Here is a 26,749-nt window from a genome sequence, read left to right on the forward strand (position 1 = left end):
TGTCACCAAATAGATATGCAAATATTCTAAGAGCTTAAATATCTCTAAACAGACAAGCCACAATCAAAAGGTTTAAATATATTTAATAACAGATAAAAGAACAAGACAATACTCAGTAAGCAATCAGTTACATCAGAGTTCAAAATCACAGGAAATATTTAAAACAACATTGCAGGACAGTCTCAAATAAATAAAGAAAGCATCTAAGCTATACTTTACTATATTCCAATCTGAATCTGAAAGAGTTACTATGCACTAGAAACTTACTTACAGCAAGGTAAATGCAGAAGGTGAGCGAATGTTTCCAGTTGATGTTGCTAGGTTACAGACAAAATACAAAATGCACAGTCTCTCTCTGAGAGAGTTCTTAAATTAATATTAAATATTACTGCTGGGTTAGCTTGGATGACATCACTTTTTGTCACCTAACTATTTCCCAAGCTAAACCCCCATTGTAGCATTTGACATCTCCTTGTGAAAAATACATATCTCTCAGATATTTGCAGATCCTGGAAGTCATAAAACAATAAAACACTTATACACCTCAAACCTAGTAATTACTTCTCTTTCAATACAATAGCAGAGACTTCTGGCTCTAGATATTGTGCCTGCTACTGCAGTGAAATTGAGAGAGAACATCTTTTTGTTTATGGCCCAGCTATAAAGTAAATTAACCTCAACTATTCTTAAGTTTTGCAAGTTAACCTTCTATGTTCCAGCAGGGTACACTGTGGCTACATCTTTGAAGCTCAGTACTGTACAAATCCAGTGCAACACATACTAGTGTATCAGCAGTTTAATATACACACAACACTCAGTTCCAATATAGTGGCAACACAATCAATTGCATCATGGTGGTATTCACAAATGACATACAAGTAATTACAAAATTCCAGGCAGCTGGGCTGGCAGTATCTCCCTGTGTTACAATCCCTACTGGCAGAATCTCCTTTCTCCATTCCCATGTTGGCTTACTTTTTTTGTTAAACAAGAAATATCTTTATTAAATTATCATGTATGACACAGGCCATGTGACATTTATATAAATGACAATAAACCATAGTGATGCAGTCTCATTTGCACAAATTATACATTCTAAATCATGCAGACACAACTGTAGTTGCAAACATTATACATTACCTTTAACATATCCAGTCACTGTTAGTCAACCATTCCATAGAAAGCAAAGAACAATGTAAAAGAGTCCACAAAACCACCAAGGAAAGGCTCCAGACACAATAGTATTTTGAGCGCCTTCATTCTTTACTATAATACCAAGAACTTCTTCAGAAAATATATAATGGACTTGAACAAACTGTTTAAAAAAATCATTCAAAAATAGTCACATGATCAAATTCAACCTATCACATCTCTACTAAATGTAGGTGTTATCACACAAACGTTCATTAATTTAAATGTTAAAAATACATACATATAAGATATACAATAAAATAAAAGACCAATATTTCATCAAATACCATTAATAGATTCTTTGTGCCTGCAAGAAACATTTAATATTAATTGTTTCATTAAGTCTTGGTGCCTGATCAGCTCTTAACCTAATCTGCCATGTAGATTCACGACAGTCTAACAAAGTTTTGTATTCACCGCTAAAAGAATCAGTTCTGAGTTTAAAACAAGAAAGTGAACTTTTTGTAGTTGTTACAAAGGACTGCATGCTTAGCAAGAGCGTTGTTAATTTTTTTTTCTTTATCACTAGAGAATGTTCATAAACTCTTCCAGACAAAATTTTAAGTTTTTCCTATATAAAAACAACAGCAAGACTCACAGCAGGCAGCATAAACTACATTTTTAGACTCTCAATTAAACCTTTGTTTTGCACAGACTTCAATATTACAATGTCTGATTTGTATAGAAGAGTTACTCATCAATCTACACTGTTTGCATCTACCGCAATGGAAAGTGCCTGGTGTCTTAAACCTCGTGGAATAGGACATAAAAGAATTATCGTGTTCCAGTGATGTTTTTATGTTAAATGGATTTTTATAAATGAAAACTGGCTTGTCCCCTAAAACTTTTGCAAGTTCAGCATTACCAAGAATAATTTTCCAATTTTCCGTAATAATGGTTTTAATCAAATACATCTAATTGGTAATCAGAATGGGAAACGCTCACTTGTAAGTAATGCTGTTGGTTGTCACTGTTTCTCTCCTCTCACTATTAACCAATAAATGTAGGCATGAAACCTGAAACTATCTAAGGCCAAAAATACTGTTTCTATGGGGCCAGAACATACCAGGTTGTTTACTGGTCAGCCTGAAACAGACCTGTCAGGCCTCCAAACAGACTTTGTGCCAGATGAATGAAGGACAGCAACTGTCATCCCCTTGTACAAAGATGGGACAGCAATGGATCCAGGAAATTATAGAAATACAAGTCTGACCTTCCTCATCTGTAGGGTTATGTAAAGGATCATTATTGAATTAATAAAGATATAGGTAACTTACAAACTCTTGACCCAAGCCACTTTGAATATGTTAAGGGCATTTCCTACCCACTTAACTTGACTGACTTCCTTAGAAGGTTACTGGAGCAAGGGATGAGGGCAAATCAGTACTCACCCCACAGCTAGACCTCGTAAAGACATTCAATATCATCCCACACTCAAGCATAATAAATAAACTAAACCAGCTAAATGTTAATCTAAATAACTCATCAGATATAAACCTGGATTACAAATACAGCCCAGGAAATGAAGGTGAGTTATTCTACCTCCTCCAAAAGACATATCACTAGCTGTGTACCCTATGGTTCAGTCATTGCACTACTCTTATTTATATTTACTTCTTGGAAGTCAAAGCTGCTAAGAGTTAATGGCTGCCCAAGTTTGCAGATGACTGTAAATTTGATGCCAACATAAACTCTTAAGATGACACTAAGATCCTCCAAGATGACCTTTCCCAAACCAACAGTATGGGGTCAATACCATGCACTAAAACTAAATGCCAATAAATGTGTAATAGTTTCCTTTGACAAATGAGAAGTCTCTTTGAACTATTGCATTAAGAACACACCCCTAAAAATTGATCCAGTAACTAGGGACCTGGGAACCTGTGTAGACAATGAACTGCCCTTTGATCACTGTGCACCCACTGTTGTAATAAAGTCCTTTTTCATTGCACAGCTTATTGCCAAGTCTATAGTGTCAAGGTCCAGGGATGTATATTCTGTACTGATCAGGCTGACTGATAAACATTTGACAACTTGAACGCCCACAGTGCTTTCTTACTAAGAAAATCAAATGCTTAAATCATAAAAAAACTATGCAGACTGTCTAAAAGCATTGTCCCCTCTTCTCAGTGTCATACAGGTTACAGAGGTGTCATCTCTGCCTCATGTATACAGCCTCCTCAGCAGATCCTATCCTGTCAGACTTGCTTCACATTCTCAAATCCAGTGGCAGCATAAACACCCACTCAAGAAATCTCAATCTCTTTTGCAATACAAATAAAACACTTTAGAGAGAAAGATGCGTCACACAGAATACCACATCTTTGGAATTGTTTTCTTCTCCACATAAAGCAAAGTACTTATCTTACACTAGTCATATGTAATCTGGAGAAACAGGTAAGTAGCTGCAAATTCACCCCTGGTTTAGCAACATTGTTTCTCATGGATAGAGGCAACATGCAAATGTTTTGCTTGTCTCTGGGTTATTCATACTTACAATATAAGGGCTAAAAGCTTCATGTGAATAAATGATAAAGTTTCTAAAGATCATCATAAATGAATGTTCCAGTAACTATTTATGAACAGTAAGATGTCATAGGTTCAAACTACAATTCCTTGACCACTGTCTTGCTTTGGTAAAAGGGATATTCTTCACTAAAGTAATACAAGCTTTTCCTTAGTCAGCCAGAGGTCTATAACTTTTATAGATTAAAAACTAGCCTAAAGTCTGGGGATAGAGCCTTCTCTAGCCTTGCATGATTTCCATCCGGGGCTCACTTCCATCATGCATAAATACATTGATTACTTAGCACCCTTTGTAACCACTCTATGTAACTATTTGAAAATATGGGATTTTTACAAATGAAAAAAAAAAACTCCTAATTCTCTAGCTCTCGTTTTATACACTTGGTTCTTTATTCCAGGTTTACTCCCTCCTACTTTTTACTTCCAAGCTGTATCCTTTTGCTGGACTTATTCAATTAACAAATTAATAACATAAAAAGCAATCACATTGCTTGCATGCACTTGCATATTTTATTTGTTACTGCATGCAAATATTTACAATTTTAGAGAAACAGACGTTGATGTTAAATAAGGACTGCTTAGTTCCCCACAGTCTGTCAAATTCCTTACAAGAAAAGCTGCAGATCCTGTTCTACTATCAGCTTCTTTTTTGTTCCTGTTTTAACAATACCATTTCATAAATTATTCCAATCATCTGCCATCTTTGACATAAAAACAAAAACAAAACAAACAAAAAAAGAAACAACTTTCTTGCATCTCCCATGAGCCTTCTACCTTTAACCTTCAAGCATTCCTCTTAGCTTTTTAGCACAATTCTGAACAAAGCCTAAAATAACTGAGGGACAAAGGCCCACAAATATGAATACATTTTAAACATTACTATTATAAACTTAGAAAGTTGCTAGAATAACAGGATTTGTGTTAAACATGCATTTTTTGAAGGCTAGGAATTCAGAAACTCAGATGCATGTCATTATTTTACTTCAATCCTCAGCGATTTGCCAATAAATCACAAATGTTATGAGGAACACACCAAAAATGAGGCAAAAATCTGGACAGTTAAGAGGTATATGACTTCAAGCTGTATCCTTTTGTTACATGCCCCCTGTTCTTAAGATCATGTTTAAAGGTGCAAAACGAAGTTTGTATTTTCTTTGTGTTTGGAAGCAAACTTTAAATGTACATATTTTTTAAATGCAGTAAATAAACTTTATTGTCTTGCCAAATTGTTACTTCCAACAGTTTGGCAATTACATGACAAATACACAATTACTTACCCCAGCTGATCCAGCATTATAAGAGCTGGACACCCAGAATGTGCCTCCTGACGCTTATCAATATTAATGCCGTAAATATGGCACTGTATATTAAGTCTTCGTAGGTTGGAAGCCACCTTTAAATGTACATGCATAAAGATGTATGTGAACACTTTTTGGGTGAAAAGAAAAGTTTGTTTTCTGCATTTAAACTTAATCTTTAAAGGGTGTACCTTATTTAGATTCAATGTATTGATTTTGGGTACTTAAATGTGTCTATCCTATTCCTCAATGAATCTGCCTCATTACTTCAAAGTTCTACATATAAAGCTGCACAAGCCTTTTTGTATGTCTTCTGGGGAAGACCAGGAACCATTTTATTGCCCTCTGTACTGTATCTATCTTGTCTTATTTCCTAATAAAGTCTCCAGAACATCACACAGAACCTGTCTATACACAGGGAAAACAACAGTGGTGTCCCTCATTTCTTATCTTTAGATCACCTGATTGAGTAGCCACTCCCCAGTCCTTTTCTGCTTCTGCTGCTACTGCTTCCTCTCTGGTTGTTTCTCATCTGCACTCTTTTTTAACCATTGGAGATAGTGGTATCAAGACTGACTATATTATCACTGTTTGTCTTTATGGGTGGAGGTGCTGTGTCAACAGTTGGGATGGGAAATGATAATTAAAAATAATGGCAACACATTAGTCATTACAGTAGTACAGAGCTCTTTGGCATTTGGCTGAAAACAGAGAGAAAGAATCTGTCTCACTCTCCCAAACATACAGTGTAAAGAAATGAAAGGTCAAAAAAAGTAAGCTGTATCTTAAAACAGTGCCATTCTCCCAGTGAAATTTCAGTCCCTGATCCACTGCACAAGGGGTTATAATGTCAGCCACTGTCTTTAGACAAAGTATTTAAAGCTAAATGAATGGACAGAAATGTGAAAAGTTAAGTTTAAATGCGATAGCTAAATTACTTTCATGGTTACTGTGACCCTGCTTTTTGAACGATAACTTCTCTCCCTCTCGGATAGTCTTGCTTAGACTCCATGCTGAGTTGACTGATTGGATTTTACTCAATGAGAAATATTCTCTAATTCAGTTTTTCCTGCATTACATTAGCATCATGTGAATTTTACATACACCACTTACATATTTTAGCGACATCTTCACTGCAGCTATGAATGCCTCATTAACATTGACAGCTTCCTTTGCGCTAACCTCAAAGTACTGTGCATTGTTATTTTGACACCATTCTTGAACTACTCGGGAATAAACCTGCAAGATGGATACAAAAAAGTGTTTTATTTGAAAAATGCTAGCCATTATACTTCATGTCTTATTTTATACTATATTTCTGTTAAAATATCTAAAGCCTGAATATGTGATATATTCTGCAGACTTTATTAATCCCTATGTGCTGGAATCTTCACAAAAATGCAGATATAACATTATCATCTTCACCGGAACTTACCAGCCTCTTCCAACTCACATGCCAATAGGCAGAGTTGAGGGACCATCTCCCCCACTGCATCCAGTCTTGTTGTGTCTTTCGGCTTATCCCGGTTAGGGGTCGCCACAGCGAAACTCCGGTCCGCTAATGTTTGGTAGTGGATTTTTACATACCGAGTTACCAGCACTGATGCACAACCTTCAACGAAGGCACGCCCATTCACGCATGCCTCCACACAGAAGACACTCTAGCTGAGAATAGAACGCGACAATGTCTTGCTGTGAGGTGACAACGTTACCGCAGCACCACTACCGCGGTTTCCCACTGCATCCAGTCTAACTCACCAAATATAGAACTCACATGTATAGAACTTGTGTCCAATGTGATCCTACTAGTCTGGGATTTTAAAATGTACTGATGTGGTAGTGTGCACAAAATGTAAATAGAGTTTATGACATGCACTGTTAATACAACTTACTTTTTAACTACTGCACATCCTAGCCAGCCTTCTCTTGCTTACCCTCAGCTAATACAAACAGATCTGCATACTTAACAGCAATAACAAATTCAATTAAAGTATAAATGACAGGAGAGTTTTTCTTCTGTAATACTACAAAGTCCTGAAGAGGAACACTTAAAAATCAGTCATCTTCATTACATAATAAGGTACACTATGTTTACATAACTGGAGTAATAAAAGTTAAATATATACAACCTGGTATAAAAAAATGGCACTGACAGAAACTTAAAGGAATAAGACTGGTGTTGCTGATGTCACACCCTGAGGTAAAGTTTATTTATCAAATTATTTCCTCAATTTGGTAACCTGGGTAAAGCACAGATCCAAATGGACTGATTTCAGTCTCAGGCCGGACAAATAAATGGCAATAGACAAGCAAGTTAACAAGTATTATGAATAAAAACAAAATGAGTGCATATAGCAATGGATAAACAGTAATAATGAAGTACACAGTACAACAGGGAGAGATATTAGACTAAGGAGGGAAGAAGAAAATATTAAAGTAGTGAAGGGATAGAGCACAAAGTGTAAAAGATGGCAAAAGTAAGGGCACACAGAACTTAACTATATACAGTATATACAATGTAGAAAGAGAAATCACATATTAGTGTAGGGAAATAATGTGAGAAAGACAAAGGTGCCTGACTTAATGAAGGGGATACTGGGGGATTAGGTTATGTGTCCAGAGGGAAAGCATTTGTAAACTGACCCGCAACTGAAATGATCTTTAAGCTGAGCTTGAAATGATGGGTATAACATGAGGCCTTTAAGATTAGTAGGGAGGAATTCCCAGAATTTGGGGTCTAGGATGTATAAGGCATGGTTAGTGCAATGAAGTCTGGTTCTGGGACATTGAAGAAATGGACTAGAGTGATTAATACTTCTTATACTGTAACTGGGGTGGGGTGAGGTGAAGAGGTTCTTTGAGGAGCTGGTATAGTTGGGATCCAAGAAGCAAGTTGTCAGTGTTGGGCAGGTAACCAATTGGCTTTATTAAGCTTGATACAATGATGTTCATTTCTAGGGAAGAGGGCAATGACACAGCAGATAAAGCTGGTTATAGTTTGGTGGATGAGTTTTTCTTGGATGCTGCTGCAATCAGTGGAAGTTCATATTCAAGCTGGGCTAGTAGAATGCCTATGGTGCTCCTGGTTGGTCTGAAGGGAAAGGGAGAAATTTTATACAGCTGAAACAGGAGGGAATTCATTTTCTTCCGTATTTGTTCTAGTTGAAAGTGAAATTTCCACATACCAAGGTATCTGAAGGAGATGAAATGATCAATGGTTTTGTCAAGATTGTCATGAATAAGAAGTGATTGAGAGATTTTCTGCATTTGCGGGAGGGGTGGAAGAAGAGAGGGTATTCGGCAACTTAACAGAGAAATACAAATTGTAAATATATTTTTAGCCAGGGAGCTTTATCTGGGCTAATTCCAGTTTCATTTAGGTGATCTAACAGAATGTTATGGTCAACTAGATCAAAAACTCTGGTGAGGTCAATAACTATGGCTTTAGTGAGGAAACTTTGGTCCATAGTCAGGAGGATGTTATTAGTAAGTGCCCAGAGTGCTACAGAAGTGATCTTACCTGCCCAAAAGTAATGCTGTTTATAGTAGATTATATTAGGAGATGTAATGGGTGAGTTGACTAAACTAATTTTGCAAGGATTTTACCAAGTATGGGAAGAATGGAGATGAGCCTGGTTAGTTTTTTTTTTTTGCGCTTTTTTTTTGGGGGGGGGGGTTAACAATGGCTGTTTTCCAAATGTCAGGCATGATGTTTTCAGTTAGATAGAGATTATAAAGGTGAAGATGCGGTGGGACTATGAAGTCCTTACATATGAACCATGAGAGAAGATTGTCAGGACTAGCAAGTGTGTCAGTTTTTAGTTCAAGTAGTGATGCTATGAGTTTAGCGTTGATTGCTTTGAAATGGAAATTAGGACTATGGGGGAGAGAGGTTATATGGGGATAAGGAGTTATTAAGGAAACCAGGGATGGGGAGTGCACTGAAGTGGAGGCTGGATCAGTTGCTGTGAGGGGAGATGAGGAGGAGTGGGTGTTAGCTGGATTAGCATGGCCTGTCAAGTGGCTGACTTCTGCCCAGAATGTTTTAGATGAGTTGAGAAGGGATGACTGATGCCTTTTTATAATGTGACTTATGTCACTGGATCATCTGTTCATTTGTTTATCTAAATTTCTTAGCTTAGTATAATGTTGCCTGAAGGCTGAAGATGGATTTTTTTCCAAGTATACCAGGTATTGTCCCTGACAATAAGGAGGTACATGAGTTCATACATGAGCCAGCTGGGTTTTTTTTTGGGGGGGGGGGGGGTTATAGAGCTGTTTGACTTTAGGAAAGAGTAAGTCTTGAAGGTTAGTGAGAATTTGTATGAGAAGAATACTGCAGTAGTTAGGGTCAGTAGAAGACAGAAGAGGAGACCAGTCTAATCAGGCTAGAGTTATCTTTAGCTTGAGAATGTCAGATTGGGATCTATTCCAGAAAAAAATGAATAAGGAAGGGAGGGAGGGATTTTGTTTATGTGGTGAGAGATACTGAAGCTGATTCGGTAATGGTCAGTGAATGAAGGGGATGAACTGAGAATTTGAGAAATAATGATAGGATTATTAGTATTAATAAGATCAAGAAGTGAATGATGATGGGAACAACAAGATGGCTGCATACTGATCAAAGAATAACTTCAGATCTCCCAGTGCAAAAACAGAAATTGAGAAAAAGGAGTGCCACTGAAAATATTTATAGTAAAATTCAGTTACTGGCTAGTAAATACACTGCCTGGATGCCAGCAAAGAAGACATTTGGAAAATCTAAAGAAAATCAACCAGAAAAGGTGAAGAGAAAACAATGTCTGGGATGGATTCTGCAACTATTCAGCAAAAAGCAGTTCAAGCTTCAGCTTTGGTTCAAGAGATGGCTTCCAGTAATTTAGAGGAAAAAAATCAAATGTACTCATAGGGGATTAAAATAAATGAAACATTGAAAGAATATCAAACAAAAGGCCAGAAAAGTAGAAGCTTTAACTAGCCATTCAGACGAACTGATAAATCTGCAAAAATCAAGAGGTTGACATGAAGAATAAGTTGGCTGAATATGAGGTTTCTCAAGAAGAACTGTTTAAAAAATAGAGTTAGAAGACCCTGTGTGGACAGAAAACCTGAGATTTTTTTGATGTACCAGAGGAAATGGATGGAATAGACCGTATTAATTTTATGAAAGCACAAATAAGCAACTGGACAGTTGTGTAAAATCTTACCATAACAGTAGATGCCCTTGATTTCACGGCTGCAGTATTCCTAATGTATGGGAGAGTGCCAAAGCTCAGGAAGAAACTTGGGAGGAAGGAGCAGTTAGAGTCCTCTAGGAAGCCATGAAGAATGGCCCTTACAAAACCAGCTCTAGGTCTGGAGATACAATCCAACTTGTAGTGCTTGGTAAGTCCAGGTAGCTACTTCAAGAATACCAAACTCATTGAAAAAAGCACCAGAAGAAGCCACAGCTCTACTAGAATGAGCATTTACAGGAAGGTTCTTACCATGAACAGTGTAACAAAAAGAAATAGCTTTTGAAATCCAAGGAGAAATGGTTTGCTTCGATACAGTTAATCCTAAAGACCTAGGATGAAAAGAAACAAATAACTGATCAGATTTTCTAATAGCCTTGGTCTTATCCAAATAAAATCCGAGTTGTGTATGCACGCTCAAATTATGCAGCACCCCCTCACTGTCAGATTGCGGAGAGGGGAAAAAGTAGGAAATTGAACAGACTAACTCATTAACCACCTTAAGCATAAAAGAAGGATTAGTATGCAAGGATGCTCTGTCCTTATGAAATATCAAAAAAGGAGGATAAGCCGTAAGCCTTGCAGCTAGAACACCCATCTGGCAGAAGTACGAGCTAATGAAAGGACCGTCTCCCAAAAACAATGCTGCAAAGATGATGAAGCAGCAAGATCAAAGGGAGCCCGAGTCAACTTCTCCAAAACAAAATTAAGATCCCAGGGAGGAAGAACAAGCTTCCTGGGAGGTCTAATATTAAGGATGCCTTTAAGGAATTGTTTAGCCTCAAATCTAGAAGCTAAATGAGGAGATACAGGCAGACAAGCAGAGATAGCTGATAAGTGGGCCTTAATAGAAGAATTGACCAAACCAGCATTGAGCAACTCACAAATAAGAGAGATCCAAAGGAACATCCATGGTAAGTGGGTCCAGGTTACAAAAGAGACACCAAACAGAAAACCTCTTCCATTTGGACAAGTAGGATTTCCTAGTACTGGGCTTCCTAGCCTCCGGCAGGACTCGCAGAACATCCTCAGAAAAAAAGGTGATTATGAGGAATCAAAATCCTATCAGCCACCTTGTCAGCTGAATAGAGTGGACAGGTGGGATGGATGAGAGATACCTTGCCTTGTGTGAGGAGATCCACCCTGTGAGGTAACTTGTGATGATTGCCCTTGGCTAAATGCAGAAGTAGAGGGGGAGTAATACTGTTGCAGACAAAAGGCAGTCACCAACAATATTTTGGAAGCATCCTGTTGAATCTTGAACATGACTTTTGGAATGAGAGGAAGGGGAAATGCATAAAGAAACATCCCCTTCCACGAAAAAGAGGGAGCATTCACCTTCCACACCAGAGGACCCGGGACTCCGGCACAAAACAGAGGAAACTGTCTGTTCAGAGGGGAGGCAAGGAGATCTACTTGAGGAGTATCCCACCGGTGAACAATATCCAGAAACATATCCCTCTGAAGCATCTATTCATGGGATTGAGTTAAGGACCTACTCACAGTGACTCCCACAGTGCTTTGATCTGAAGGGATATAAACTGCCTGAAGAGTCCCTTGATAGTTGACAGCAAGATCCCATGCCAGAAGTGCCAGCCGGAAAAGAAGATATCTTGTTCCTCCCTGTTTGTTTATATACCACATCACTGTGGTATTGTCTGTGAATACCAGAGAGAAAAGAGGATGAATGGCCTGAAGAGTCAGCATAAGAGCTCTCATCCTTTTGACACTGATGTGCTCCTTCTGCTGAACCACACCCTTGTACCTTTAGGGAGCCAAAGGCTGCTCCCTATCACATGTCTGAAGCATCTGTGAACAGTCCCCTGAGAGGGAAGAGGAGGATGAAAAGGGAGCCCTGGATTTAGAAACAACTCCTGAATCCACCAGTGAAGTTTCTTCTTGAGACAAAGAAGAAGAGGAACTACAAAGTCTAGAGGATGAGCATGTGAAGTCACACTGACTTCAGAAACCACTGGAACATCCTCATGTGGAGTTTGGCCAGAGGAAGCATTGGAATGCTGGATGCCATGAAACCCAGAGCTCTCAGAAACTCTGGTTGTAATGGAGGCCAGAGAAAGAAGACTTTGAAATAAGGAAATGAGAGTTAAGGCCTTTGGAGAAGGCAGAGATGCCAGCACAGGCACTGTCTGAATCCTGCAACCCAGCAAGACATGATCCTGAGAAGGAGTCAGAGATGACTGTTTGAAGTTTATTGTGAACCTAGGCTCTGAAGAAGAGAAAAGGCAAAATGAAGATTTTACAAAGTGATCTCTGTAGAGGATGCTGGAATTAGCAGATTGTCCAAATATGGAAATATCTGGATTTCTGGAAGGCTGCAGAAAGCAATCAAAGGAGCTAGGCATTTGGTGAATACCGTTGGGGCAGTAAGAAGACCAAAGGGCAAAGCAGAGAACTGAAAATGCCAGGAAGCAACAGAAAAACACAAAAACTTCCTGAAAAGAGGACGAATCAGAATATGAAGATAAGCATCCTTGACATCTAAGGATACCATATAGGTCTGAGGGAGCAAGAGGGGAAACAGAGCTTGAAGGGATAACAGCTAAAAGGATGGCACCTTCAGAAAAATTTTATATGACAGAGGTCTAGACTTGGTCTCCAAGTACCCTCTTTTCTGGGCACTAGAAACTTTCTTGAGTAAAACCCCTTCCCTTTGAGACACAGGTACCTCTTGAATAGTACCCGGAGTCAAAAGGTCTCAAAGAACCTCTGGGAGAGAAGGAAGTTGTTCCTGATGTGGCTGGGGAATGCCCATAAAAGGAGGATGGGATTTCACACCATGAAGTGCCTCTGAAGAATGATGGACAGAACCCAAGATTCCTAAGTAATCTGAAGCCAAACAAGAAAAGAAAGGTGGAGAGAGGAATATGGCTGGGAAGAGAGACGGACAGTCATATAACACCTAGTTTATCAGGAAAGGAAGCTTTTTGAATCCCTGAAGTCTGACTGGCTTTAGCAGGAGGAGCCCGCTTGCCACTCTTTTTACCTTTAGTAGAAGGGCGAGATTACCTATGAAAAAAGGCTGGGTTTTTGAGGTAGTTTCTCTGAAATTTAGGTACAGGAAACGCATGTTTAAGCTCCTGCAAAGCCTTCCACTTATCCTGAAGAGACTTAAACAAGCAGCTGCTTCCCCAAACAAAAAATTATTATCCAGAGGAGCATCCATTAATTTAGCCTTAATATCATCAGGTAAATGTTGAAGCCTAAGCCAAGAATACCTCGTCATCACTGAACCAATCCATCTGCACCACATGCTCCAGTGACCTCAACCTCATTACCACAATCAACAGAATGTGCTGGAGGGACAGGTTCATAACCCAGAGACTGCCCTTGCTATGGAATAGACTTCCGAGCACCACATTGGCCCTCTTCAACAGAACCCTTGATGAGTGGATGGGAAATAGAAAATTTTCCCCAGGGATCACTCTAGTGGCTCTACTCGACAGTGGCACTGGGAACTAAGGTTGGGTGGAACAATGTCAGGGTAATCCTATGGGCTAGGTTTGTAAAGGCAACAGGGCCATTAGCCTAGTACACACCTACGAACCTATGAGCCAAAGCAGCAGCCCTAGAAGAGGCATCTGCTGCAGCATAACTACATTTGATAGAATGATGAACCACTTCAGAGAAAGTCTCTAGCAAGGAAAGAGCAGAAATTTTATCCTCAGAGTCTTTAGGATCAGAAATAAGCTGACAGGCCTGAGAAAGGAGAGCCAACATAAACATAGACATATAGGTCTGATAATTAGTAGCCCTAAAAGCTAGTGTAGCAGAAGTGCAATCCTTCTTACCCAATCTTTCCATGGTTCTGCTGTCCTTGTCAGAAGGCAGTAATTTGGGCAAAGGAAGCAATTGAGAAGGACTGTCAGAAGCTACGGACACCACAGAGGAGTCAGCAGAATATTTGTACCTTATAAAATCTGTCAGGTTTCTTGGGAGCAGGGGACAGAGAATCAGGCCCAATGGAAAAAAAATCCAACAAAGCAGCCAAAACAAGAGGAATAGCAGCAAGTTTAAGAGATTCCATCTAGAGCAAATCATAGTAACTCTTATAGATGTCTGAGACCTGAGCACAATCCCACTTAAAAAATCCATTATCCTAGAGAGTGTGTCCCCAAAAGAAATTTCTTCAAAGGAGTATCAGGACTATTAGATTCCTTCTCCTCCACTGACCCATAGTCCAAAGGAGAAGGAATGTGAGTAGAATAAGTCAGGGATTCTTCATCAGAATCCAACTCTTCTTCAGAAGATTCACATTCTCTAGGCCTTTTAATGGGAGAGGAGAACCAAGGAGAATTAGGAACAGAAACCCCCTGAGGAGGTTTTAATGACATTAAAGGATTAAACAACCCCTGAGTAAAGGCCTGCCACTCACTTTGAGGATCCCTAAGAGCAGAAGACACGTTTAGTTTTTTTGTTTCATCTTTAAGAAACATCTGCCCTACAAAGCTTAGAAGGCTCTGACCCAGGATGGCATTCAACAATAGTAGTAGGAACTTCTTCCCTAACTAGAATCTATGTAACCCCCCCTAGGCCCCTCAAAAATAATCAAACGTGGTTCTCCCTGAATGTTCAAAATGGACACCTGCAAAGCCTGGTTGGATGTACTGCCAGCCGGATCCTCGCCAGCCTCCAACCCAGTTGCGGCAGAGGAATTTGACAACACAGCCAGGGGAGCCTCTGGGTTCTCACTGACCTCAGGAGAAACACCTGGCAGAGGCTGGACAGAGGAAGATTCCAGTCCTACCATTTTTACCTTCTTCCTTAATGGCTGACCCTCAGGGTGGGAAGTTACTTCCACTGTATTTTTAGTGAGACGCTTAAGACACTGGTTCTCAAGACACAAGGAAAGGGAAGAAAGTCTACAATGAAGGGTTTTTGGAATGAAAGCCTGACAAATAGGATAAGTCATATGGCTGTGAGAAGTTCCTAGGCAGAAAAGACACTTATCATGGCGTTCTTTATGGGGAATCTGTCTCCTGCACTGGCATTCACCCTTCCTGGATGACTAATGCCTAACAGCAACAAAAAAGCCAAGAAAAAACAAAACCCCAATGGGGTACTTATCTGCAATGGCTCAGACTTCAGCAAACAAGACATGGGCATTCACTGGAGAATGAAAATGCATTCAAACTGGCAGAAAATGGATGCAGGCAAACAGACCAACAATAAGAAGTGTTCAGGGTGGCGGCAAAGGAGTTCAGAGGATGGTACGTCTGAACATCACATTTATGTCCCATGCTATTTGAGGAGCATACAAGTGACATTCGGCATACCTTAAAGCAACAGTAGGTTTTGGTAGACTGGCCAGACTTTGGACTTCCACAGCAGGGAATCCCATATGTTAGGAATACTGTAGCAGTGAATGCAAAGACATCTGGTGTTCCACAGCATAATCTGTTAATTGAAAAGGCACATCGAGTGCATGTTCCAAACCTGGACAAGAGAAAACAGCAAAGACCTACATTAGTAAAGATGCACTCATACCAGCTGAAATAGTTGATGCTGAATAAAATTGTGGCAGAAGGGCAAAGTATTAAAAACTGGAGACAGCAGAGTGTTTCTAAAAATGATTATTTACTGCATACCAGGCAGAAGAGAAGTAAATCAGAAATCAGGGAATGTTGAGTGGCAGGTGTGAGATTCAAGCTGCTGTATCCAGCTGTCTTAAATATTTGTTTCCTGGAGGATCAAAGTAATTTTTTGACACAGAACAGGCTAAACAGGAAATTAATTTTATCTAACAAAAACTGAGCCAGCAACGGAAAGGGACTCAACTTCTAATTCTTCTGATGATAATTTCATACACAGACTTTGTCAGTGAAACCCGTTCCAAAGGAAAATGCTTAAAACAGGAGTTGACTAGAAGAATCATCAGTACCTTGGACTTGAATCAGAGTCTGGTGTTGGCAGATGGAAATGAACAGGAAGACTGGTAACTGAAATTAGTGAATAAATGTAAGACTATAAAACACATCTTATCACAATCACATTTGTGAAATATGGTTTTGCAAGAAGAAAGTGGCAGAAAAACACTGGACTTTTGTTGACTTTGTTAAACTTGTGTGTGTAAAGCATATAGCCCACTTTGTATCATTAATGTTTAGGATATTAAACAGGGAAACTAAGTAAACATTTTTTGTTCTTGGTATTTGTATAAAACATTTCATGATGTTATATACAGTAAAACAGTATTGTGTAGTGTGTAGTCTGGGGAATTTTAAATGTGTGGGTATCTTTTCAGTGACTGTGTTAAAGAACTTTTTAGTTGTAAGAAACATAGTTTTTACAGTATAACAGAAAAAAAGCTAGAGAAAAGCAAGTTTAATGTTTATATGCTGTGATCTTGGGCTGCTGGGAGGGGGTGGGGTGTATAAGTGTACTGATTATATTATATTATATGTAGAATTAGGATGTTTTCTCTTTACTTTATAAGGCTGGATGTCTAGTTTACTATCTCTGGTTTAAGCTGTAAACAGGTGTTTTGGTAAGCATGTAGGCTTTAAAAATAAGACAACATGATGAAAGCCATGAAAATGCTAAGCTTCTTACAACTGCAAAGATTTATTAGCTTGTTTATTTTCCACTGGCAGATGTTCAGTGGAGTTGAGATGTATGTAGCTGAGAGCAGCTGTGCATTTTTTCTGAGTGAAACTTACAGAGACTCTTTGCTGAGTATATTTCCATGGAGACATGATGTCTGTAGGTGCAAGCAGTTAATCTTGAGAATATGAAGTATTATTTGCTGAAGGAAATGCAAAATTTAAAGGTACAATGACAAGCAGTTCAATGAAAAAAATAAGTCTGAAATTATGCAAAGTAAATAAGAGGTAACAACCACCCTATTACCCTTAACACTTTAATGCAGTTAATAGAGCAGTGTACAATTTAGTTTTGTTTAAAGATAGCCAGTGCACTTTTTCTTAAGCTTAAAAGAAAATGTTTTCTGAAAGCATACAATCTGGTTTTTATATGAGGGGAGATACAAAAAGAACAGACAGTAAGCAGTATAAGTAGGACCACAGGCTGTAGCATGTGCTTTAGTATGGGTAACCTTAATTTTAGGTAAGATGATGCTTGTAGGTATAGCCATCAATTTGGGGAAGTTCTTCCCTTCTGGGGGTTAAACTTCATGTTTTGAAGATATACATAGTTTTGTGTGTTTGTTCCAAGTTAACAGGGAATAAGGTGTTTTGTATTTATTTATTTATTTTTTAAATTTCTGGGTTTTCATTAAAAAAGTCCTGAAAATGTGACATAGGCTCAAAGTGGGATGAGAAGAAACAACTGTACAAAAGATCAGCCTGCCAAACTTTACTAAATACATGTAATACAAAAGCTAGAAATACATATTCATAAACTGTCATATACGATTGGTGGAAATAATAGCTTTTTATCATAATGGCTATGCTGTCCATATTGTCCTGGTATGTGAATGGCCTTACAGTTGTAGATAAAAAGGAAAAAGTATTGAATTATATTAAGAAATGTAGAGTTCAATACTGCAGAAGATACATTTGGAACAAATTGAGCATGTGAATTTGACAAACAGGATTTCAGAATGGATATTAAGCAGAATATCAGGCGCAGAGGGAAACGTGAGTAATTATATTAATTGCTAGAGGGGGTTTAATAGTGATGGAGGAGGAAAGGAAAGACAAAAAAATGATAGATTTTTAGTAGTAACAGTCTATTGGCAAGGCAGGAGGATTACAATGATGTGTATTTATATTCCACAAAAAACTGCTATTATGGAGCTTAAGACAATTTTGGGAGGAATAATAAGTTTTCAGTAATGGGTATTGGAACCCAGCCACTGGGGATGCACAAGCCAGTGCATTTCTTTGTGCCAGTCCCAAGCCTGGATAAATGGGGAGGGTTGAGTCAGGAAGGGCATCCGGTATAAAATTTTGCTAAATCATACATGCGGACAACAGTACAGATATACATACCGGATCGGTCGAGGCTCGGGTTAACAATGACTGCCACCAGTACTGTTGGCCAACAGGGTGCTGGTGGGAATTGGGCTACTGTTGGCCGAAGGAGGAGAAGAGGGGGAAGGCATGCCCGAAGGCAGGTAAAGGCTTGGACTGTGATAGTGAGGGTCAGAACTTTGAATGTTGGCAGTATGACTGGTATAGGGAGAGAGAGAGAGTTAGCTGATATGATGGACAGAAGGAAGATTGGCATATTGTGTGTGCAAGAGACCAGATGGAAGGGGAGCAAGGCTAGGTATATCGGAGGTAGGTTCAAATTGTTTTATCATGGTGTGGATGGAAGGAGAAATGGCGTAGGGGTTATCTGGAAGGAACAGTATGCTAAGAGTGTTTTGGAGGTGAAAAGACTGTTGGATAGAGTGATGTTTATGAAGCTAGAAATTGATGGTGTAATGATGAACGTTGCATATGCTCCACAAGTTGGGTGTACGATGGTAGAGAAAGAAAAATTTTGGAGTGAGTTGGATGAAGTGGTGATGACTGTAGCCAAGGGTGAGAGACTGGTGATTGGATTAGATTTCAATGGGCATGCTGGTGAAGGGAACAGAGGAGATGAGGAAGTGATGGGTAGGTATGGTGTTAAGCAAAGGAATGCAGAACGTCAGATGGTAGTGGATTTTGCGAAAAGGATGGACATGGCTGTGGTGAATACGTATTTTAACAAGAGGGAGGAGCATAGGGTGACATACAAGAGTGGAGGAAGATGCACACAGGTGGATTATATCTTATGTAGATGGGCCAGTCTGAATGAGATTGGAGTCTGTAAAGTGGTGGCAGGGGAAAGTGTAGTTAGGCAGCATAGGACGGTGGTTTGTAGGATGACATTGGTGATCAAGAAGAAGAGGAGGAGTGTAAGGGCAGCACCAAGGATCACATGGTGGAAACTAAAAAAGGGTAATTGTGAGGTGGAGTTTGATTCATAGATTAGCACTAGGCTAACTGCCCTTGTGAGCCATTTGAAGCCTAGCTAATTATCCCTTGTGAGATTCAAACCCTGTACCTTGTGTTTGTAAGGCAAACACTGTAACCATTAGGCCACCCTTTTAACCATGATATAGATTAGTACTAAGCTAACTGCCCTTGCAAGCCATTTTAAGCCTAGCCAATTATCCCTTGTGAGACTCAAACCCTGCACCTTGTGTTTGTAAGGCAAACACCTTAACCATTCAGCCACCCTCAGGGAAGAGTTAACACAAGCACTGGGTGGCAGTGAAGAGTTACCAAATAGCTGAGTAACTACAGCAGAGCTAATAAGGGAGATGGCTAGAAAGGTGCTTGGTGTGACATCTGGAAAGAGGAAGGAGGACAAGACGACCTGGTGGTGGAATGAGGAAGTACAGGAGAGTATACAGAGAAAGAGGTTGGCGAAGAAAAAGTGGGATTGTCAGAGAGATGAAGAAAGTAGACCGGAGTATAAGGAGATGAGGTGCTTGGCAAACAGAGAGGTGGCGAAGGCTAAGGATAAGGTGTATGAAGAGTTGTATGAAAGGATGGATACTAAGGAGGGAGAAAAGGACCTGTACCAACTGGCTAGATAGAGGGACCGAGCTAGTAAAGATGTGCAGCAGGTAAGGGTGATAAAGGATAATGAGGGAAACGTAATCACAAGCGAGGAGTGTGTGTTGAGCAGATGGAAAGAGTACTTATCTCTGGCTAGGCTTATAAATGCCCTAGGGCAGATAGCCTAGTATGAACCTATGAATCTATATACTAACCTCAAAAAAGGGCATAGCAAAATTAATTTAAAATGGGTGGCGAAAGCCAAACACACTCTGGCTAGGCTTATAAATGCCCTAGGGCAGATAGCCTAGTATGAACCTATGAACCTATAAGAAAATGAGAGGGAGGGAAGGTTGGATAATGTGCGGATAGTGAATCATGAAGTGCAGTGGATTAGCAAGGAGGAAGTAAGGATAGCTATGAAGAGGATGAAGAATGCAAAAACTGTTGGTCCAGATGACATACCTGTGGAACATGGAGGTGTTTAGGTGAAATGGCAGTGGAGATTTTAACTAGATTGTTTAATGAAATCTTGGAAAGTGAGAGGATGCCTGAGGAATGGAGAAAAAGTGTTTTGGTACTGATTTTTAAGAATAAGGATGATGTGCAGAGCTGTAGTAACTACAGAGGGATTAAATTAATCAGTCACAGCATGAAGTTATGGGAAAGAGTAGTGGAAGCTATGTTAAGAAGGGAGGTGATGATTAGTGATCAGCAGTATGGTTTCATACCAGGAAAGAGCACTACAGATGCAAAGTTTGCTCTGAGAGTGTTGATGGAGAAGTACAGAGAAGGTCAGAAGGAGTTGCATTGTGTCTTTGTAGACTTAGAGAAAGCATATGACAGGGTGCCTAGAGAGGAGTTGTGGTATTGTATGAGGAAGTCGGGAGTGTCAGAGACGTATGTAAGAGTGGTACAGGATATGTACGAGGTTAGTGTGACAGCGGTGAGGTCTGCAGTGGGAGTGATGGATGTGTTTAAGGCAAAGGTGGGATTACATCAAGGATCAGCTCTCAGCCCTTTCTTGCTTGCAATGGTGATGGACAGGTTGACAGACGAGATCAGACAGGAGTCCCAATGGACAAGGATGTTTGCAGATGACATTGTGACCTGTAGTGAGAGTAGGGAACAGGTGGAGTAGACCCTGGAGAGGTGCAGATATGCTCTAGAGAGAAGAGGAATGATGGTCAGCAGGACTAAGACAGAATATATGTGTGTGAATGAGAGGGAGGACAGAGGAATGGTGAGGATGTAGGGAGTAGAGGTGGCGAAGGTGGATACGTTTAAATACTTGGGATCAACAGTTCAGAGTAATGGTGAGTGTGGAAGAGAGGTGAAGAAGAGAGCACAGGCAGGATGGAGTGGGTGGAGAGGAGTGTCAGGAGTGATTTGTGACAGACGAGTACCAGTAAGAGTGAAAGGGAAGGTCTACAAGAGGGTAGTGAGACCAGCTATGTTATACGGGTTGGAGACAGTGGCATTGACAAAAAGGCAGGAGTCAGAGCTGGACGTGGCAGAGTTAAAGATGTTAAGATTTGCACTGTGTGTGACGAGGGTGGACAGGATTAGGAATAAGTATATTAGAGGGTCAGCCCTGGTTGGAAGGTTTGGAGACAAAGTCAGAGAGGCAAGATTATGTTGGTTTGGACATGTGCTGAGGAGGGATGCAGAGTATATTGGGAAAAAGATGCTAAGGATGAAGCTGCCAGGTAACAGGAAAAGAGGAAGGCCTAAGATAAGGTTCATGGATGTGGTGAGAGAGGACATGCAGGTGGTTGGTGTGACACAGCAAGATGCAGAGGACAGGAAGAAATGGAAACAGATGGTCCTCTGTGGCGATCCCTAATGGCAGCAGCCGAAAGAAGAAGTAGTAGTAGTGGGTATTGGAATTTGATTTGCAATACTGAGGATGTATCGGGGGACATAGAAGGGACAATATAACAAAAGATTTCTGAAGACGTTTATGAAAATATTTAGCATGGAAGATGTGAATTCTACAGTAGTAATTCAGACAAAATTTACATATTATTCCCCAAGGTACAATAACTGGCCTAGACTAGATAGAAATTTTATTTTGCAGGGACGTGCATTTAATTGAAAGTTGTGACACTCATCAAATAACTACTTCTGATCATGGATCAATAAAAACTAAGATAAAAATGCAGGGTAAAGAAGTAAAAGACATTGGTGCTTTCCCACCTACCTGTAAAGTGGCGAGGAATTTAAAGAATGGATAGTGGAAATTACTTGAGAGTTATTAGAAAAGATAGAAGTATCTTCAGAAGTTGTAGCTAGTGACTGGGAAAAATGAACATGGAGTTAAAAATAGGGTTGAAATGAGAAAGATATATGGATAAGAAGTAATAAAATTTAACCTTTGTTAGCCCCGCTAAGTAAACATTGTAATACTGTAAAATAAGGCGAATCTCACAGAACAAGAAGAGGAGCAAATGCAGAGTGATAAAGAGAAAACAAGGGAGTATCTGGATAATATGCCTGAGTTTAGAAAGACTGCAGTTAAACTACTATTTATTAACTCCAGAGCATAAAAACATTCAGCACAATGACTTAGGCAACAGAACGTTGAAAGGGTTGTCATCAAACTTTGGGAACTTGTATAAAGAAAAATAGCCAGAGATCCTGTAGAGGTTTTAAAGATGTTCCACAAATGTTATGAAAACTTCTATAAAGCAGAAAAATATGGAAATCAAGAAAGAATACAAATGGAAATATTTATGAAATACTTAATTATGCCACGGTTAAGAGCAGAAGAGGCTCAACAAATAACAGTTAAAATAGGAGAAGATTAAATAAAAACAGTGATGTATAATCAATGTTCAGGAAAGTCTCCAGGAACAGATGGCATTCATGGGAAACTTTGGAAGTTAGGATGGAAGAAAGTGATAAAAGAGCTGGAAGATTTTGTTTAATAGTATTTTAAAGGGGTGGGGGGGGGGGCACCAGCACTTTGGAAGAAAGCTGTGGTGGCTGTGTTACCTAAAGATAGCAAAGACCATTCAGACCCAGCTTTATACTGACCAATTCAACTTTAAACTTCTATTATAAAATGTTTATGTCTATACTAGTTAAAAAATGGCAAATGCATTTTCAAAATGGATAGATATGGATCAGTGTGGTTTTGTGTAGGGGAGGCAAACATTTGACAACATTAATAGAACAACGATGATCCAGAGCAAAGCAGGATGTAAGAAAATACCTCTATTTTTGATGGGTCTTGATGCAAAGAAAGCATATGACAGAGTAAGCTGGAATTTCATGATTAGGCATTTGCATTTCCTGATACAATAATAAGGTTAATTAGAAGGATATATGAAGAATGGGAAGCAAGAATTAAAGTGGGAAGGTTCCTCTCAGATGAGCTGTGTTTGAAAAGAACAGCCAGACATGGGTGTCCTCTTTCCCCTTTATTTGCATTATATGTAGAGCCATTGGGAAAGAAAATAAGGGACTCAGAAATACAAATATATAATTGCTATGGTAAACAAGAGCAAGAAAGGTTGGCTTTATTTGCAGATATTATTTTGTAGCTGATAAAACCAGAAAAGGACAACTTAGTGTTGTGGAACATTTTGAGACAGTTGCAAGTCATTTTGGGAGATAAAATTAATGAAGATAAAACAAAGGCCATAGCTGTACATTATGTACCCACACACAAATTGGCTCATCAATAGTCATATTTATGGAAACATGATAAGATGAAGTATTTATGAGTATTGATTTAAAAGGCTTCTTTTATTGTAGCTAAGGATATGTGGGAAGAGACCAACAAAAATATTACAAAATATGAGAAACTGGAAACTTACTTATGGCCAAGGATAGTAAAATAAAAACAGTGACAATGTTTTTAGTCCCTTTAGTCTTGTATGTGGCATACTTTTATCAACCTAAGAAGTTGAGGACAATAATTAATAAACAACTGAATGAATTTATCTGGGAGTGAAAGAAGGCAAGAGTTAAGCTGGATATGTTGATCCTTCCCATACAACAAGGTGGTTTAGGTTTATCTGATTTGAGTGGGATGTTTTAGAGCTACTCAGTTAAGGCTCATATACATAACACAAACAAAAGGTTATAATTCAAAGTAGAAAGGGATGATGTTGAAGCAAGGGAGAAGTTCAAGAAATAGAGAGAGTTGGATTCTGGATGCAGATCTTTAAGGAGAATAACTATACAGAATATTATACTCAAAGTAGCAGAAAGTATTCTAAGAACTAAGCCAATACAAGGATTGAGAAAGGAGATTTTGCCAACAGGGATGACTGCAAGTAGGGGTACAGAAAACAGGCAAGATGGGGCTGAATTTAATGGAGAAACCTGACAAAAGAACCAATATATTGGGAGAAAATAACTTAGCAGGAAAGGTAATAGAGTGGGATGAGGGCAAGACGACATTTGGACTGCGGGCTAGAGACTGCCTTCTCTACCAGTGCTTGATCTCAGAGTACAGGCAAAAAGAAAGGGATGGGGGGGTTTAAGTGAAAGACCTGCTCTGGTACAGTTTTCAGTTGAATCTAGTACAGAAGCAGCTGTTTAAAAAGGGATAATTAGTAGGGCATAGACAATATTGCATGATAACTACAAGAATAAATCAGAGAAGGTTAGAAAAGATTTGGAAGAGACTGGAAAAGCAATTTATAAAAAAAACAATGGGAAGGCATATGTATTGCTGGCAGGTCCAGAAGGTTTAGTATCTTTGCTTGGAAGACTGTGTAGGTATTATTATACCATAAGCAGATTTCAAAGAATTTTTCCTCATGTAGATAGCACCTGCTGGAGATGTGATAGAGAAGTAAGAGGTACTTGAAACATATGTTTTGGGAGTGTAATGGAGTCGGCAGATTTTAAAAGTTCCCTGCAGAGTACTCTATCAGAAATATTGGGTGAGCAAATTACCATAAGAAAATGATTCTTTTGAGCTGGGATACAGGACCTGAATGGCATATGCACTGTAAAGCATTAATGAGTTTAATTCTGTTGGCTGCCAAAAAAGCACTACTAGAAAATAGAAATCAAAGTTTACACCAAAGATATTTTAGGTGCTGAATATTATGAAGAGATAAGAAAAGAACTGGAAAAGGGATCTTTATAAAAGGAAAAGAGGGTGAAATTTTGGCATAATGGTTAAAGTGTTTACCTTGCAGACATAAGGTGCACAATTTGATTCTCATATGGGGTAAATGGCTAGGCTTAAAATGGCCCAAAAGGACAGTTAATCTAACAATAATCTATGAACCTACCTATGAATATAGAATTAAATGAAAATTGCAGGAACAATACATACATAATAATGTTCAGGAGGAGAGACATTTAAGGAAAGCAGGAATTCAGCAATTTTTTGTAATGGTGAACTGATGATAGTAGGAAAGAAAAAATCTGTAATGTATATTGTACTTAAACAGGAAAAATGTTAAAATGGATGGTTTCCTTTTCTTTTCATGTACGTTTGCCCATATCTTAAGTTATAATTTAATAAAGGTATTTGTTCATTGGTTCAGTCAAGCTCAATATCTTTTGTACTTTTACTAGCAAACGGCACAGGTTACCCATTTAATTTATTTGCACTGATGACAAGCATACCTCTCAACCATATGGAATTTCTCGGTATTTACCGGTTTTGAAGGCAAAATAATGGGGTGCACGAATTCCCGAGTGGCCCCTTTAATTTCCGTATTTCCCATTTTTTTTCTTTTGGGGGGGGGGCAAAGTTTTTGCTGATGTCATCACGTGCAGGGGCATGAGCGATGACGTCACCTTCATGAAGCAGATGCCAGCCTGTCGGAATTCGGCTGAGGGCTCTCTCTCTTTACCTGGGTCTGGCTGTAATGTAGTGGTTGGAAGCACTTATGCTAATGCTTGCAAGCTGCAACAGAACAGTGGATTTTGGATTATCAAGAATCCTGGCAGGCTGGATTTAATTAAGAAGCAGCAGCAGTCAGTTACAGAGTGGCAGAGAATGACTCTCTCTCTCAAGTCTCGAGCATTCACGCTGTTTTAAATTAATTAAAAAAAAAAAAAAAAAGCCTAGCCATTACCGTTACTAAAGTGCAGCAGTTGAGCTGCAGAGTCGGACTGGTCTGTGCCGAGGTGCCCAGCGAGGTCCAAGACTACTAAGTTAACTAAACTAAGTCTTCTTCAATGAGTGCACATTGTGCACAGACACAGAGTTCAGAATCAGAAGAACTGAAGAGAAGAAATATGAGAAAATTTATTTTAACTTCCCATTCCTCCGGCTCCTCTAGGTAAAAAGCAAAAAAAAAGTGACTATAATTGATAGGCATACATATAGCTGAAGTCAACAACACAGTAGATTTTTGCAGAATGTCTAGCTTAGAAAATTCAGTGCAAGGCAATAAGGCAGCAGGCATTATATTTGATTAATTCAGAGTGACTTGTTTTAGTTACTTTTTCATCCTTCAGAAAATTCATGCTATGCAAAATCTGTTATTCTATCAACAGCATTCTAAGTTTGGAAGATCAGCATTTAAAAAGTGTCACTACAGTCATTATTTCTGTGCCTTTGTTTGGTCCCCATTATTTGTGGCTTTGTCTGTCCAGATTTCTTGCTCTAAGAGATTGAGAGGTATGGGATGCGGTCCGTTTCTCATAAAATTGTAGTTTTCTGGTAAATCACTGGCAGACTCCGTGGTAATGGGGAGAAAGATTTTCTGAGAGAACAGGTTGCTTAAAAGTGAATATTGAGTAACAGCACAAGTGCTGAAGAAGCATTTTACAATGGAAAAATTGGTAATGTCTGGAAAAGGACAGGAGGTGTGAGTGTAGAGAAATGCTAAGAATACCCATGGGTGCTATAGATGACAAGACGCTATGGCAGATTATAAAGGGCAGCAGCAGTACTGAGTTACTGGGTGGCATTAAAAGCCAGACTCTACACTCTAGCAAAGTATTGGATAACTTTACTGGTGTGAGAGGGACACATTATTCCTGAAGTCTTGGTAGATGGTAG

At 39.1% G+C, this 26,749-nt stretch overlaps 1 protein-coding gene across 5 annotated transcripts in view; it reads right to left on the reverse strand.

Annotated features, from left to right (window-relative positions):
• The window catches only part of LOC122808998 (ras-related protein rab7-like), an 867,514-nt gene that overhangs the window by 33,168 nt on the left and 807,597 nt on the right, over positions 1-26,749 (reverse strand). For all 5 annotated transcript variants that reach the window (XM_044080178.1, XM_044080177.1, XM_044080176.1 and 2 more), the window contains one exon: positions 6,129-6,254. In XM_044080178.1, coding sequence (XP_043936113.1) covers positions 6,129-6,254 — 126 coding nt within the window. The remainder of the gene's footprint in view (positions 1-6,128; positions 6,255-26,749) is intronic.

The sequence above is a fragment of the Protopterus annectens genome, chromosome 8.part0, assembly GCF_019279795.1.
Source record: "Protopterus annectens isolate FY-2018-M chromosome 8.part0, PAN1.0, whole genome shotgun sequence".
Classification (NCBI taxonomy): Eukaryota; Metazoa; Chordata; order Ceratodontiformes; family Protopteridae; genus Protopterus; species Protopterus annectens.